General features: G+C 39.1%; 1 protein-coding gene across 2 annotated transcripts in view; it reads right to left on the bottom strand.

Annotated features, from left to right (window-relative positions):
- LOC145480566 (cilia- and flagella-associated protein 47-like) overlaps positions 1-16,691 on the bottom strand; it is a 34,182-nt gene extending 17,491 nt beyond the window's left edge. The window contains exons 1-31 of one of the 2 annotated variants that reach the window (XM_081458809.1): positions 16,416-16,691; positions 15,663-15,817; positions 14,596-14,803; positions 14,189-14,235; positions 13,715-13,943; positions 13,118-13,421; positions 12,300-12,648; positions 11,628-11,786; positions 11,069-11,221; positions 10,816-10,919; positions 10,140-10,222; positions 9,770-9,866; positions 8,703-8,806; positions 8,473-8,585; positions 8,103-8,236; positions 7,474-7,584; positions 7,053-7,183; positions 6,518-6,640; positions 6,135-6,218; positions 5,592-5,717; positions 5,314-5,382; positions 5,136-5,217; positions 4,963-5,054; positions 4,437-4,721; positions 3,961-4,171; positions 3,563-3,761; positions 2,691-2,909; positions 1,763-2,203; positions 1,235-1,528; positions 664-871; positions 137-332 (exon numbers count right to left, since the gene is read on the bottom strand). In XM_081458809.1, coding sequence (XP_081314935.1) covers positions 137-332; positions 664-871; positions 1,235-1,528; positions 1,763-2,203; positions 2,691-2,909; positions 3,563-3,761; positions 3,961-4,171; positions 4,437-4,721; positions 4,963-5,054; positions 5,136-5,217; positions 5,314-5,382; positions 5,592-5,717; positions 6,135-6,218; positions 6,518-6,640; positions 7,053-7,183; positions 7,474-7,584; positions 8,103-8,236; positions 8,473-8,585; positions 8,703-8,806; positions 9,770-9,866; positions 10,140-10,222; positions 10,816-10,919; positions 11,069-11,221; positions 11,628-11,786; positions 12,300-12,648; positions 13,118-13,421; positions 13,715-13,943; positions 14,189-14,235; positions 14,596-14,803; positions 15,663-15,817; positions 16,416-16,565 — 5,260 coding nt within the window. In that variant the 5' untranslated portion in view covers positions 16,566-16,691. Of the gene's footprint in view, positions 1-136; positions 333-663; positions 872-1,234; positions 1,529-1,762; positions 2,204-2,690; positions 2,910-3,562; positions 3,762-3,960; positions 4,172-4,436; positions 4,722-4,962; positions 5,218-5,313; positions 5,383-5,591; positions 5,718-6,134; positions 6,219-6,517; positions 6,641-7,052; positions 7,184-7,473; positions 7,585-8,102; positions 8,237-8,472; positions 8,586-8,702; positions 8,807-9,769; positions 9,867-10,139; positions 10,223-10,815; positions 10,920-11,068; positions 11,222-11,627; positions 11,787-12,299; positions 12,649-13,117; positions 13,422-13,714; positions 13,944-14,188; positions 14,236-14,595; positions 14,804-15,662; positions 15,818-16,415 lie in introns of both variants that reach the window. The other variant, XM_081458808.1, reaches the window with a different exon arrangement.
- Between the last annotated feature and the right edge of the window lie 27 nt (positions 16,692-16,718).

Consider the following 16,718-nt stretch of genomic DNA (forward strand, 5'->3'; position numbering starts at 1 on the left):
AAACCTCGCAGTAAAGAGATAATAGATCTCATTGATCCGCACTGCGGATCTGATTGGGCGATACTAAGGGCAGCATTGGAGGGACATGTAAACAAACCAAGTGTTTTGATTCGAAGGTATTTGACAAATATCTCACCGCCAATAGCAGCAGGCCAGTTGATGTTCCTCTGAATATTGTAGTGATGATTGATCCATGCTAACAAGATACGCTCTCCCACACTATAAACATTGCTCGTCAGTGGATCGGGATTTACGTCTGGTAAATGAACGCTCTTATTGGGCAACTGAAGCTTTTTAAACTGATGTGGGGTGATACGGCTCAGTATCAAGACCTACGGTAAGACATGGATAAGTGTGACACCAAGTTCAGAAACATTCCTATGCGCTAGTTGACTGAAGCTCTTTAAACTTGGTAATCGGTTGATGCGCTCAGTATCAAGAACTAAGATGAGTTTTGGGTTAAGAATTAAGTCTGGTGAAGGAATGTATGTATCGTGTAAGCGGAGCTTGTTTAACTCACGTAGGAGACAAGATCCAGCTCAGAACGCAGGTTTAAGATGAGACATGGTAAAATATCACATCTAGTGAAGGAATAAGACAACTTTAGCTTGCTGATCTGATAAATGATTAGAACTACAGGCATGTTAGTCTTCTGTATAGTACCTTGATCAGCTGACACAGGATGTGGGTCCACGCCTGAGCTGAGATTGCTTCAAATTGAGCTAATTCAAATTTGCTAGCGCCGCTGTCACTTAGAAAGTCTTCTTCACTCGTTCCTGTGAGTTTTCGATGGATTTTTTGCCAGCGGCGATAATCAGCATAATCTAATAAGTCTTCTGGTTTGACATGGGACAACATTGCACCTTGCGTTCTGTTGGTTAGACACAGAGAACAAACTATCAGTATATATGTATAGTTCATTGATAAAGTTCTTGCCATACCAAGTACGCCCATTATTTCCGCGCTTGCCCGTGTGTGGCACAAAAGGTCCAGAACAGAGATTGCGTATGACCTGAATGAACTGTAAGACTCCACGAGACTAAACAAAAACTATACTCGAAAGACGACGTGAACAGAATTCAGGCAGATAGCTTCAGGGCACAGAATATAGAGCAACAGCAATAAGCGTAATGGTATTTATCTTCATTGTGTGAAACGAAGAAGTAATTTGGCTATTGCTTGATGAATTAAGAGAATTGTAAACTGTTCCCCCACCCATGGTAAATGCACATACCTCAAGAAAGTAAGCAGTGTAGAGTACATCCAGTGAATCTGACGCACACGGTCAACAGGACATGTTGGGAGACTGGAGGCTAGTGGAATTCCTGGCACTGAACGACCACACAGATGACCGACAAGATCAAACACTGACCTCACTTCTTTTTTGGAATTGTTATCCCAGTTAGATGTCCTTGCAGCCCCTGTACCACCCATCTGGGGATCACTTGTGTCCTGGAGAGCAGATCGTAAGGTGTGAGGTACAGCTATTGGGTAGGGTCCACCAGACCAGGCCTGTGATGAGAAGTACCTGCACGTGATCAAGAAGGACAAAAGTTTAAAATCCCCTTAAGACCAAGATAACATCCTAACTGTACTGCTCTATGTTAGTTTTGATCCCTTAGTATTCATTTTGCCCGTATTTTTTTTGCTTTTAATATATATAATTAAGTATACTGTTTAGAGTTCTCCGGCTCCTTGACGCTACGTGTATATATTAAGGCTGATTTATTGAATACACCGAGAAAAACACAGCCTCTCTCACCTCTGCACGGCACTAACGACTTTCCTCATGAACTTTCTTTCATCGCTTTCAACTCCAGGTCCCAAAACAAAGGTCCCATTTGTTTCAGATCCATCAGAGACCCCTCGAGCAGGACCCCCATGCTGTGAGTCCCCATGGTGGGGCGTGGAGGGGTAGGTGGAGGATGTAGCCTCATTACTAGACTCAGGATATGTTGACGTGCTGATTCCAAAGCTCGTACTTGTTGCACTAGTGGAAGCTATTGTGGGAGGGCGGTTGGGGGTTATGCATGGCATGAACACAGGCTCCCCAGGGGGATACTCTTGGGCGTCTATTTGTTTATTTTGAATTGATATTTCTTGTTGTTCACAGATGATGTGGAAGTCTGTCTGGTGTGCGGCCAGGAAAGGATAACACGACAACAAACAATTGTCAGCAGTAGCAGTTATAGGCAGGTCGTACCTACAACGATTAAGAACAAGGTCATCATTATCGCGACAGAAATAGCTCTAGGAGCCTTTGACAAGAAACATTTACCAGGTAGCAAAATGCTGCAACTTAAAAATTGACTTCATAGTGATGATAGTATAAAAATCACTAGGAATCTAAAAGTGAAGTAAGAAGATAATCGCCAAATATTGATCATTTAAACGGCACTCTAGGAATTTAACTAAAGTTTCGTAATGCTACAAGGAGTTAGTCAGTGACGGGGGAGGGGAGGGTGCTAGAATGAGACAATTCAACCATCCAACCGAAACAGAGAGAAGATCAGCAATAAAGGCTGTTGATACTCTTAGTATGGTCTCACTTCTAAGAACAAATCGTGATGCCTAGCAACCCAAATAAAGCGTGAGTGCAATCAAATGTGAAGGATATAATTACACGTGTTCTCCTAATAGTGTCACAAAATATGCAAAACTACATAATTCACTGAGTAGGTAAAACATACTTTTCCTTTCCATCTGTGAAGACAATAGCTGTGGTGAAGGTCACCGGACTGGATGACTGGAATGTCACAGTGCATGGAATAACGCTAGCTTCATCTTTATCATCGTTAATGCAGCATGGCTGAATTGACTGTCCATCAGGAAAGGACACTTCCAGCACCGACTGTACGCTGCCGTCTTCTAGTTCCACCTCTGGGATTTCACAATCCAACACTGATGCTCTAAAGAAGGTAACAATCACTTACTGTAATTAAAAGACGTTTTAATTCGGACGTTCAATTTCCGGACACTATTTATCTCATTTCGGACGAATTTCGGAGACTTTGCTGAAACATAGCTTTAGTAAATTTACTCTGACAAAACGCGAATTAGACTGAAACAACATTTACAGCATCTGTGAAAATGATAGTTTTACTGCACCCTCAAAGTTTTAAAGACACACCAACGAGAAAATAACACATATTCTATCAAGCCACTACGTATCACGGTATGTCAAGCCGTTTCTAAACTAGAGTTCGCTTTATAAAGGAAACAAAGAGCCTTAACGCTATTTAAAAGTTTTATATACTGTACTGTACTGTAAATATTTCGGACGCTTAAAAATTTCGGACGGTTTTATTTTCGTCCACTTTTTTTGTCCGAGCTTATAATCGTCCGAAATTTTTGCAAGTAATGTATACCGAAATAGCCTATTTGCCAGATAACTGAGCCGAAGAACAACGAAGTTCTTGATTTGCTACGTAATGAGAAACGCAAAACTCACCGTCGCCAAAAAACATTACTTAAGCAACACTTTAGAACAAAACATTTTACCGTTGATCAAGAGCACACCTGTTATGTTGTTGGTATAAAGTGTCTAATGCTGTTTACGTACCGTCTGTATCCCCTCGCAATAATGTTGAAATTAACGGACACTTGAGTGTTAAGAGGCACAGGCGTCAGCCGAAGACATTCTGGATCAAACTTCAGGTTGGGCGCGAGTAGTTCTCCCTTGAGGGTCAGGGTGCGGTATGGAACGTCTCTGTTACCATTCAGTATCACCGGAACATGTACCACAAACAGACCTGGGCTTGCTGTGGAGATATCAAGGAAGGTTTAATCATATCACTCATCAGAGTGGTAACAAGAATGGTGCACTCTGAGAAACACACCTTGACATGAGTCTAATTGGAAGCTTTTAAACTGCGTATCATGAATTCCAGTGGTTAAGTGGCTGACTATGATTCAAGCAGCAAACTCATTACTTAAACGAAGACACTGCAATTATCTTACGTGGAGTAAACAGTACTCCAAGATGAAATGTCTCTCCACTGTCCAGGGTGATGTCAGGAATGACACTCTTCTTTCCTGCTGAGGACGGCGTGAAAGGCGAGCCCGTCCTGTGAAGGAATTTAAAGGTGCCATCCTCCATCAGGGCTCCTGCAGCCTTGGTGTGTAGAGTCCAGGTCAAGGGTTGATCGCTGTTGTTTACAAACAAACAGCCCTGAGGGTTAAACATAACTTGTCATTGACACATGCTCTTCACCAAGGAGAAACAAAGGTTATGGTCTTTGAAGAACGAGTAAAAGCACATTCGATACAAATTCGTCCTGATGCTGGGTAACTTTTGCCTGTATTTCGTATATAAAATAGGTTACAGAAAAGCATAATAATACAAAGCCAACGATTGAGGTCAAACTTTTCCAGTAATACGTTAGCCCTACAGCTCATGAGTAAATGATTGTTAAAACAGTACAACACACACTCGCCTGCGCCCGTCCTGCCCCTGACTCAATACCAAGGTCGAAATAACCAGATGGAAGGTGGAACTCAAGTACAGAGTGCGACAGCTGCAGAGGGGGGCGCAAGGCAGTTGCCACCACGTGACGGCTGGGAGTAGCCACACCCACCAAAGAGGGTACAGGAGTAATAAGCTCAGAGATGGTCCAGTTCATGTGCGAGGGGGCCGGTGTAGGAGGGAAGGTTGATGGCGCTGGAGTAGGAGCCACCGTGTGATTGATGCTGACAGGGATGACAAAATCATAGGATGCAACCTAGCAAATACAAAGCACCTCAAATTATCACAATAACAATTATTATGGATACAGTTGTTCAGTTGTATCTGAGCTGGTTCGTTTTCTTTCTCCTGGGCAAAGTGGTAATAGGACACGAACGGTGCAATAATGTGAGCTCTTAGCTCAAAAGAATGCGAGTTTTTGCTTCAATTATGAAGTTCAACTACAGGATAATTAAGGGTGATGTGATCTGGCAAAAGAAAGTTCGTTTGGTTTGCACCTCAGATGGCTGGAATTTCAGAGCACAATCCATGATTTGTTGACCTCTTAAAGACACGTGATAAACACCGTTAGCATCATCCACTGGATCATCTGTGAGAAGTAAGAACACCATTGTTACCACTATATAACAACAAAGTTTGCAGATGATATAAGAAGAACATTCACGAGTACCATCAAGATCAGTGTCCAGGAATTTAAGTGAAAAGTCCAGGAATCTACTCAGGTCTAAAACCACGTCTGCTTGAGTACGAGTCTGAAAATGAAAAACTCTCGAATTTAATACTAATCACATAAGTTTAACTTCGAGAAAGTAATTGATTTCACAACAAAACCTTGTTCATGTTTTTACCTTGTTACTTAGTTGAAATTTAACAGTCGCTAAAGCACCACAGTGCACTCCACTAAACTGAAATGAGCTCTGCAGAACAAAACATAATAAAGTGGATTAGTAAATAGATAGTATAGAAAAGAGGTAAGTTATAAACAGTTAGTGCAGAAACAAAGTAGAGATAAGAATTTACAGGGATTTTACAGAGAATCATTTGTAACGATTTTTCTGACACTAAACATTGCACCGTCTAACGTCTACCACTTGACTAGCCCCGTCAGCAGCCCAACTGCACTTACCACATCAATGTCGACACAGGGTGGTTCTATTGTACCACCCACTCTCAGTGAAATGATCTTCCACCCTCGCACATTCACCTGGATGTGAGTATCAAACTTGTGGATACCGTTAGGAGAAAACTCCACCTGAAATTGGACAAGTGAAACACAAGTAATAATGTAATTGCTTAAGGTTTTACGATAGGATCCTAGTGAAACCCAGCCAAACTAAGCTCATTTGCCCAATGTGAAGATCATATAACACAGACTACAGATGTGTCGCATCACGAGCACAGCAATGTGTTTGCTAGAATACCTTTTCATAACCTCCCCCTTTCTGGGGTGCTTATGAGCGCCCTTTCAATATGGTACCGTTAACCAAAAGTGATGCTTCTTGTCATTTACAATTCGTTTTTTTCTGTTGTCAGTTGGCATGGAAATGTCAAGTACCTAAAGATGCGCACCACAATATTTGAAGATGTTGTGAACCATTAATTTGTCATGGATATCCCCAGACTTTTCAGTTAAAAGGTGAAATATGTCCTTGAGCTCCCTAAACATTACCTTAAGTTCTGCTGTTCCTCCAACTGGGACAACTCCTTCCTTAGGGGAGATGACCATTCCAGGGATAGGATGAGTGTCAATAACCTGAAAAACAATGAGCTCCATTACAAATCAAGAGCTTAGTATTTGATTGCTGTAAAGTAACTCCCACAACATTTTTAATGTGATGTTTCCTTCTATAATAAAATGCCTAGACGAAAAACCATGCTTCGTTATATTATTTTTCTTTAGCCCTGCTCATGCAGAGTTTGTTGGGTTAGCGTTGTTTTGATTGGTGACTCTGTATTCATACCAAGGTTGGCAGCCAGAAATTAGCTGACCTTGATTTGTTTGGAGACAGGGATGTTTGTTTAAGTCTTGTGAGCAATGAGTCAAGTACAAACCTCAAAGCAAGCATGGTTATGACCAGTGTTTTTAAGGGACACTGTCTTCACTGTAGTTAAATGAAGAGGTACTGAACCAAACAGAAGCCTTCTCTCTACAAACGCACAGTGAGCAGAGCCAAGCTAAAAAATCAATACAGTATTTGAAAGTTAGGGATTGCATTTTTGTTTTTGACAATTCATCACCACCTCAGCAAGTGTACAGTGTAGTGGATCGTGTAATGGTAACTAATGCGTGGAGTGCAAGGAATGTCTCAATACTTCACGTTAACTTGTGGCTAATGTGGCTTCTCAACAACCTTAAACTTCAGCATATACCGGTACATCCGCTTAGACAGGGTGTCTGGGAAAACATCTAAGTCTGCCCAGGGCACGTGTCTGTTGTAGAAGGTGGAGCCGGGGATTAAGTTAATTTTGTGGGGTTAAACAAACCACGAGTACTTTGCCACACTTAACAACAACAATAACAACATTTATATTTTCTCAAATAAATAAACAGCATTCCGTCCGAGGATGATTGTTATATAGCTTGTACCTTAGCCACGCATTTTAGCTTCAGATCACTCCCTCCAGTTACATGAACAAGGAAATCAGTTTCCTCAGGGGCTGAAAATGTTGGTTGATAAACAACCTCACATTCCAAGCTAGTAAATGCATCAACAGTTCCTACAATGACAAACACAGTAAGATTCTTGTCAGTTTGTCTCCTTTGTGGGGGCTATCAATAATTCTATGACTCTTAATCCTGGCTCTTTAACCTGAATGATCTCTTTTTGTAATGTTAGTTCATACTTGTGGGTGGTACATCAAGATAATAGTTCAATTTTCTCTCTTCTTGCAAATTTCTTTTAAGAAATATATTTTTTACATGATCATACACTGTATTACAGTTCACTTTTGATAAAAAAAATTCTGGATCTCTATATACTCTGGAAGTACATTCTTAACTCTCGTACCTATTGATGGTCTAATGGAGAATGCTGTGCCCTTTTCATCCACAACAGGTGACCAAGAAAATTCTGCAGGGTAGTTCCTTTTGTTTAACAGTGTGATGGAGCCTCGAAGACCTGGCAGATTATAACAAATATATATTCAACACACATGTTGGTCAACATGTCAAAACTCTTCAGTTGTGTTAGGAGTTAGGTTTTAACTATCAAAAGGCAGCTTACTCTATATTTTTTAATAGTATGCCAGCAAAGAGTACACACTAGTAACTAGCATCATTATATGGCTAGCTCCGTGAGCGGGCAAGATGAATCAAATCCTGGGCTGTGATTGGCTACCTGAGCGGGCAAAATGGCGCTATCTTGCCTGCTCAGGACTACCCACAGTCCTGCTAGAAAAATTTCCCCCGAAAGTCACATAATAAATCCTTTATTGACCAAGCTTGTTCGGTCAAGATGGCTTGATATTGGCCTCGTTCTTTTCTGGCGAGTTCATGGACCTTGACTCCGTCTTGGTCCAGAAACTCGCAAAAAAAAGAACTGGACCAATATCCAGCCATCTTGACCTCACATTTGGTCAATAACCCATATTTATAGCAAACAGAAAGCAGAGTCCAGCATGAACTAATGTCATTTACCTGAATCAGCTAAGAGGCCAGGAGAGGATCTAAGTACAACTTCATCAGATGATAGCTCCAAAGCAACAGACACAACTTCTGCCAGGACCACAATGTGCTGCTGATGATAACCATTAATGCTGTAGTCTATACTCCTAAAAATATCAAAAAATAGTAAAGATGTGAGGAGAATATTCCACTTAGGTCAGGCAACAAAGGCTGATTTGACAAGAAAAATATTTAGTGAAGTGTAAAAGAACCTGTCATTGTGTTTTGCTCTGCTCTAAAGTACATTTATATACTTTTTGAGCATGATGCCAAGTGTACAACTGCCAACTGATTGTAACATTCACCAGTCAGTTCTTGCATTCATTAATCAAAGATCTGTTACCTTTCAAACCTTCCTCTCACATTTGATTCAAACATCATAACCAGCTTCGCCACAGAGCTGGGTGGTACCACTTGTGACAAGGGAGATGTTTGACGAAGCTCTCGACAATCAATCTACAATTTGATATCAAAAAATCAAATATATGTAACAAAAACTACACCATAGAAAAAAAAGGAGATGTTGAACTAACATAGAGGCATGAGGTGCAAGAAAAGACACTCTGCACCCACCTCAACCACAACATGGATGAAACTGTTCAAGTTGTTAACAATCATGAGGTCTTTACTGCTAACAGATCGCAGACAGACTTGACCAAAGTCCATCAAAGAGGGGCCTGAAAATTAAACACATTGGTTAGACCAATCTAAGTTATTATTATCTGATTCATTAACTACAGACACCTGTAGCTCAATCAGCTGTGCAGAATAATCATCTTTAGGATGCACTTGGCTGAAGTGTGAGACAAATGTGGTTAGTAATAAACAGCTAAAACTAACAAACCACTAAAAATAATTTTCTATGTAAGTGCTTATCAATAATTTACTGGAATTCAAATTTCAACACCATGTATGAAATTCACCCCTGTTGCTGTTGGCTTATTTTGCCTGTGTAACTGGTGGGATTCCTTGTGCTAGTGCTTTGTCTCAGTAGCAAAGTATCTAATAAAACCAGCAAAGGAGCAGTCAAGCTCAGATTCCACCTGTTTTAATCCTTTGGCTTCTTTTTCCAGATTGGCTCAGAGTTGGTGACATATCAATTAAACTTTAAATTCCTTCACCTTTTGATTCCCACAAAACTGAGTAAAAACTTGTTGTCAAGAGGAGGGAGGGCCATGAAGAAATTAATTTTGGGAAATGATTTCTCAAACTCATTAATAATTCAAAAAGCTGTGTTTGAATACCTAATCTTATTAAGAATGGATTTTCAACAATTTTCTTTCTCTGTTTTCTTTATAGTTATAGTTTTGATAATTGAGAAGATATATCAGATAAAAAAGACTGTGTTTGAACACATTTCTGAACATAATTTGGCGAAGTTATTTAAAAATACTCTGCTATGCATCGTCAGTATTTTCAACCCGGTTATCATTGTTTGGAAAAGCAGTCAAACATGGTCTTTTGCTTTTGATATATTACATAAAAAAATAAAAACACAAACTAATGAACACTGCAAAATCAATGTTGTTTGGATCACGTTGCAACTTAAAGGCAGCCAACATAGTTTTTTTTGGCCATTTAGGCATCTTGACCTCCTGATAATTACATGACTTGTATGTATACATTTTAATTGGCATTACCTATATCTACAAGTTTTAGCTGCTGAGGAGACAGCACTAAGGAACATTCACGCTTCTCCCTTTCTGTCATGGGTACAGCATTCAAGCCATCACTCAACTGTACAGAACAAAATGCAAAGGGAACAATCAGACTGCCTGTTTACAATTTAACAACAATAAAACCCTGACTTACAATGCATGATCAAAAGGAAGCAACATCTTTCAGAAATGTATTAAGGGATTGGAACATATGTAACAAACAATCACCGTGTCCAATAATTTATATTTAGAGAACATGTCTCAGTTATAATCATATTTTAACAACAAAGTGACCAAATTTTCAGCACATTTTTTTTACCTTTTAGTGCAACTCATATCTTATTTTACTCACCGGCTTTAATAGTGTCTGAGACTTGTCTGCTGAAAGTGTCAAGGAACTCAATAACTTCACTTCATCACTAACAGGGCAAGAAGCTGCATAATAAACAAACAATTATCAAAATTAGATCACAGTATAAAATATGTCATCATACTACTTAGTATTTTATCAGTAGCAAGAGGATCACTTTGAGGATCACTTGCACTGCAACTCCCTGGGATCTAGTCAGACATAAATAAGACCAGTCCAAAAAAGATAGAAGCTTGGCAAAATGAAACATTTATTACTAGGTCAACCTTGAAGAATGCGTGTACTATGCTGATTAATGATACGTGCAATGGTCACTTGGCTGAAAGATAATAAATGAACAAGTGCACTCAAGTCAATTTTACGAAACTAAATAGAATGACGTGTCAGTAGAACATAGTTATTAAAGAATAATAAGGGTTATTATATCTCCAGGTCAGGACCTACTTTTCATTTGATGCTAGTTCTGCCCATTTGGGGTACAGATAAAAGACCCTGGTCACTGCAACAACCACAACATCCCAACAATTCAGAGTTATTAATTATTATTTTCTTGTTCTCACAACCTGCCTGCTCTCCACTGTATTGATGTTGTTAGGAAAAATTAACTAGATCGAAGCCCTCTTGGATATGAAAGGATTAGGAACTAAGCCCAACTTACTTGTTTCTGGGGATTTAAGTTCTCTTGTTGAAATCTGTGGAGGTTTTAAACCTATGCCACTTTTCATTCCTAAATCTGTATCATTATTATATCGGTGAAAATCACTGAAAAGATAAAAGTAGGTACAATAAGCACCCAAACAAATATTTTCTGATCATCTAAACTTGTCCAAACGTAAACTGTCTTTCCTACATACTGCTGCTGAAAGAGATTTCTCGCTTCAAGTGAAATATCCCAATGTTAGTAGTTGTACCTTCTCTTCTTGTCAGCCTGTCTATTTTGTCTCAATGTTGCTATGTAGTCCAGATACTTTTGTTCGTGTTCCACTCTTTGTTGTTCTTCCTGATCAGTAAAAGCATAATCTGGATCCACAAATGTATATCTCTCGATTCCAGTGAATAACGTTCTGAAAAAAAAACATGGAATGGTTTAGAATATTAAATTAGGGAACAAAACTAGACTACAATGTATACATGTATATTCCCTGGGGTGAAACAATGCTTCCTAGTCAGTAGTGGTGCAGTTCCCTGTTTGTCAGGGTTTTATGTGAGAGGTGTTCAGAACCTGTGAATCATAACTCAGAATTTTGATCTTGTACAGTCTTAACGTTCAATTTTTATAATAGTCTATTGTCAATGGTGTCACTATTCAGGGTGTCACATAGAATCCCAAGAAGTCTAAAATTGATCAAGTATCTTTATATGAAATCAAAATATTACAATACTAGCAGCCAAATCAAGTAGAGCATTACAGCTGGAATAACAGGACGGTATAATTACACATGAGTAAAAGAGATCATAATAGAAACTAACTTGACATTTTCATCCTTCTTTGCTGGTCGAATGCTGGTTGCCCGATCATTTGGGTGTGCAATCTGTGGTACTCCGGCTGGTGGCTGTGTCTTAAGATAATTTGTTGTCCTGGTGCCAGTGCCATGAAGATATAGAGGAGTTGTATAAATTGGTATCATCCTATTATAAGCAAAGCCTTATGTTAGTATGTACATTTAATTACATACATAGGTAAAACAGCTGAGTACATGTAATTTCTTGACTAGAACAACATTCTATAAAAGGTTGTATGAAATAATCCCAGTTTCTTGCCAAAATAAAAGATCTGAGCAGTTCTCAATTGTAAATAACACCTTTGTTAGAGCTGCTAGTAGAGGGCTAGTGGATATTGTGGTCACACTAGTGCATTGATCATTCTATTCTTTGAACACTTGGCCAGATGGGCAAGTGAATTGTTTGAGGGTAGAATTTGAGAAAATTCAAATTACTGAGTGAAATGCTGTGACAGATGAAATTGTTGTTTTAATTTTTAACTAATTAATTGTACCAGTAGGAAATCTTTTAGGGAGCTATTGAAATGGCTGTTGTGCAAGTATATTATAGTGACATGTTGCCTGAAGCGCAATCTAGAAAGAATGGTTTTCTTTGCACCCTGTTACAATGGACAAATTATCGTGTGCATCCTACATGTACCTAACAGCAGAGGGATCACCACCATCGGATGAAAACTGCTCTACAATGCCTCCTAGAACGTCCAATGAAACTACAGGTTTGAAGATACCCATCTGATTAGGTCTGAAGGTCAACAACACATCCACTGACTGTCCAGGATTGATGTAATCCTGTGACAGAGAAAAATGGAAGTGTGCCGTAGAATGGAGAGAAAACGTCAGTGGTAAACTTGCAGATTCATTGTTTACAGTACAGAGGGCATCAATTTGTTCACCAGCAGTACAATCTCCAAACTTGAACACAGGGCTGGGTGATATAGATAGCAGTACTGGTAAAGCTGTACCGACAACAGCAACTTCAACTCTGGAGCCTGGAAAAGATCAAACAATTCACATCAGGAGTTCACAGACAAATTCTTGATATCTGGCTTGCAGCTTTAACTACAGCTTTGAAAATATTCTTCACTGCACTATACAACTCCTCTTCAATGAATATCCGTTCTCACTAAAATGACAGCAAGTATCTATACATATTCATTACGTTTGCCATCAACAGTTGTCACTTTTCATGATGCTACAGTTAACAATAACAATAATTGTTGGACATCAGTCTTATGTCTCACCAAATGTTGCAAATGTCAGATTAAATTAGAAAGGTAAATTTCTAGTAAGTAAAACACAATTACCAGTCACCTCATTGTGACACACGAATGAGATTTACAGTGTGCAGTATGCAGAGCACATTTATGTCAAAGTACATCAAGACCTATAATAAAACAATATCAATATAACCTAACCTTTTAAGTGTACTCTCTTATTACTATCAGAATTTGCTCTCACCTCCAGTGCCATATCCACCTATAGACTTATCAGAGATACCAGCAATGCTACCCACAGTCTCTATATGCATGAAAAGGGTGTAATCTTTCCTTGGAGGTGGCTGATCACCAGCGTTCCAACCTCTGCTAGACTTGGTGTATCTTGGACTGAATCTAAAGTGAATCTCTCTTTTTTCTTGTGGGTAAAGGATGCCTTGACTAGGCAAGGCTGTCACCAGTGTTGTCAAGTCATTAGCACAACCAAGATCTTGAGAATTTGATTGAGACAGCAACACAGCTGTTGCACTCTTGGTCAAGTCAACACCCTACGGGTATGGAATATTAATCAGATAGGCATTAAGAGAGCAGAAATGATTATTATTCAATTATAACTCAAAATGGACTTCAATTACTTCATTACTCAACAGTTATTTAACTACTCATTGACAATAATTATATCTCCATAAATATATTGGCATATTGTCAGGCACACAGGCAATGCAGAGAAAGGGAATTATTTATGTTTTAAGACCTATCACTGACATAAATGTAATGAAATCATTGAGTAGAACTTATTAAAACATTATTTTTTAGACTGAAACAGAAAGGATTTCCATACCACTTCTTGACCCTCTCCACCTTCTTCCAGTATAACAACAAAGTTAGTGACATCTGGTCCATTGTTATAAATAAGAAAACACTCCGTTTGGTCAGTGCCATAGTAAGTTGAACCAAAATTAATTGCTTGTACATTTTCCTCTGTGTCCAATGTCAATAGCTCCAGGGATCTCTCAACTACATTACCAATGATTTGAAGAGTTGTTGGAGACTGCCCTTCTAGTTTCACTCTATAGAAAAACAGAGTATTTGCATTGTTCACTGGTGAAGGCGATCTGACAAGCTCTTGAATTTAAGCAAGTAATGTTTGTTCCTAGAGTCAAAGCTTTAGTTTCATAATCTGGTTTTAATTTGTCACATTCAAGTGACCCATTAACCAGTTTCAAAAGTTAGTTTCACTCTAAAAGAGGAACTGCCCACTGCAGAAAGCTTATCTTCCTTGGTTAACCATGGTTCATCAACAGTTTTCACTTACTGTGCTTCTTCATCAAGCTTCCCTGCAGTCTTGCTGATAAACTCAACCTGTACAAAGTGGAAAATGAAGTTATTGTTAAACTTTTCAATTACCGCTTTACCCTTTGAACATTATTTTCATTACTGTTTACAGGTAACAACCTTCCTATGTTCATCATAACATAATTGGTACATATATTGTCTTAATATTTATACTGTACATATACATCTATTGTATAGTTAAATTACTCTCTGAATTTGTTTTAGTTTTAAAAAATGTACAAATAGAGTAGAGTCACTCCAAATATGCACAGAATGATTTGCATAATGTTTGTGTTTCAGTTTAGGAACTGAAAAGGTTGATGAAAGAGCACTCTCGACTGGCGTTTGGAGGGTTTTAAGTATATCTATGATAGAAATAAAGCTCACCTTAATGGATTGCCTTGCTCCTGGTTTGATAATGCCACCAGATGGCATAATTGTGATTGGTTGATTACCATTGTACTTTATTTTGAACTCTCCTGTTAAGGATCCTTCATTTACAACAAAAACTTCCTGTGTTAGGACTTTGCCATCAGCCACTGTTACACCAAAATCAGCTGGACCACTCAGTTCCAACTGTGGGGAAGGAGTATACCTGTTGGGAATATAAATGACGACTTTTGTTGTTGGTGACCATTAGCAGGGTTCTCAGCACATATTTTAACAGGCCACAGGAGATTTATAAACAGGCAGTACTATTTTAGTCTGAAGGACCATGGTGAGACCTGAAGAACCATGTTACTAGTGAGGTCCAGGGGTATGCTCTGTGGAAAATGTTGAAATTTAGGGTAACCAGAGATGCAATTTCACGCATCCTGGGGGACAGATTAGTTATCTAAATGAAGTCTAACAGGGCTTGAAAAAAGTGCTGTCCAGTCATCTGGGGTAAGTAAGGCAAGTATCATTTCTCACTTGCCAGATGGGCAAGGGATCAGGCAAGTCATCTGTCAACTAAATCATTAAAAGAACAAACTAAGACTTGCCCAGGGCAAGCAATATTTGAGGAATACTTGTCCTGAGGGCAAGCTGGAATTCAAGTTTTTTTTTTGAGCCCTGGTCTGGTCAACAAAAATGACCTGTTCACAGGCATAATTTGTGGTGTCTCAGATGTGGTTGAAGGCCAACTCATATAAAATGGGTGATTCCAGAAAATATCCATACCCTCCATCATCAGCATAAACGTATTAATCTCCCTATGCCTTCGGAAATTCCAAAATGCTCTACCCCCCAGGCCCTCCGAAATCCAAAATCATTAACCAATCATCCCCTCTGGAATTTCCAATTTTCAGACCCTTCGGAATTCCTGTTTGACTGCCTAAAACTTCTAATGAACAGAAAACTGGTATGTTATATTTAGGTATGGTATGGATATCTTTTGGAACCACCCAATATGCCAGATTCAGCATATTTATTTAATTTAGTTCAATCAAAGTTCTTATAGTACATATACTAACGCAACAAGAGGAATTTCAACAACGTCATTGTCAACCACGAGTATAACTCTGTCCTGAGCGTCTTCTGCCTTGGTGGTGTAATATTCCACCAGACCTGATACCTCCAGTCCGGGTGCAATAGCGTGATCTGGATTTTTCACTTTTAATCGGAAACACTGACAATCAAAAATACATATATTAAGTTTCTGAGAGTCTGACCTATGAAAAAGGTAAAATTAGGGTATTCCCTGTGCTGGACAATTCCTGCACATTGCAAGGGTGGGATACAGGGGAACCCCAGGGGAACGCCTGAATGGTATATAGCACCATGTACATGGCATCAGTATGTTATTTTAGAGGCTGATCAAGGGGTTTTTAACAGCAGGCTGTCTCAAGGGGTTTTTAGCAGCACCGGGTACACAAGCATATGAACAAGTACACTAGTGAGCTAAAGATAAGAAGTGTGAGGTCCGGTGTTATTCTCCAAGTGAAACCACGTAATTATAGTTTTCGATATCACTACATGAAACTGAGGATCGCTCTTACCTTCTTTCCAAAAACTCCTTCACTGTTGACTATACGAATGGTTAAAATGCCACTTTCTGCATAACTTTACATGTCTATAATTTGTTGAGTTGAGAAACTTACAAGCTTAAATGTTCATTGCAATATAAACTTGCACTCATGTCACTGGGTGACTTTGCAAGAATCCAGATATAAATGTCAGAACATAACTAAGCGAGTACATGTGGTTGAAGATCACAAACCACTTACGTTCGATGCAGGTCCATGAAATCTGATGCTCTTCGAAGACTTGCTCAGGTTTTGTACTGTCAGGGTCATTTGGTGCACCACGTCTGATTCAGCATCGAAAAATTCTACCACCGGAGGAACAATTCTCACACCTGCGACAGTTCCCTCCATAACTGATCCCTTAACTCAATTTCTACAGTCTATTTCAAATGATTAGTTGGTTACAACAGCTAAATTTCGAAAAGATATATTGCATATTTTTTTAGCCTGAATTGGCCGCCATAATTGATTTACGGTCCGGCTTTCGTTGCATAGAAACAAGCG

This window comes from Orbicella franksi, chromosome 3, assembly GCF_964199315.1.
Source record: "Orbicella franksi chromosome 3, jaOrbFran1.1, whole genome shotgun sequence".
Taxonomy (NCBI): Eukaryota; Metazoa; Cnidaria; class Anthozoa; order Scleractinia; family Merulinidae; genus Orbicella; species Orbicella franksi.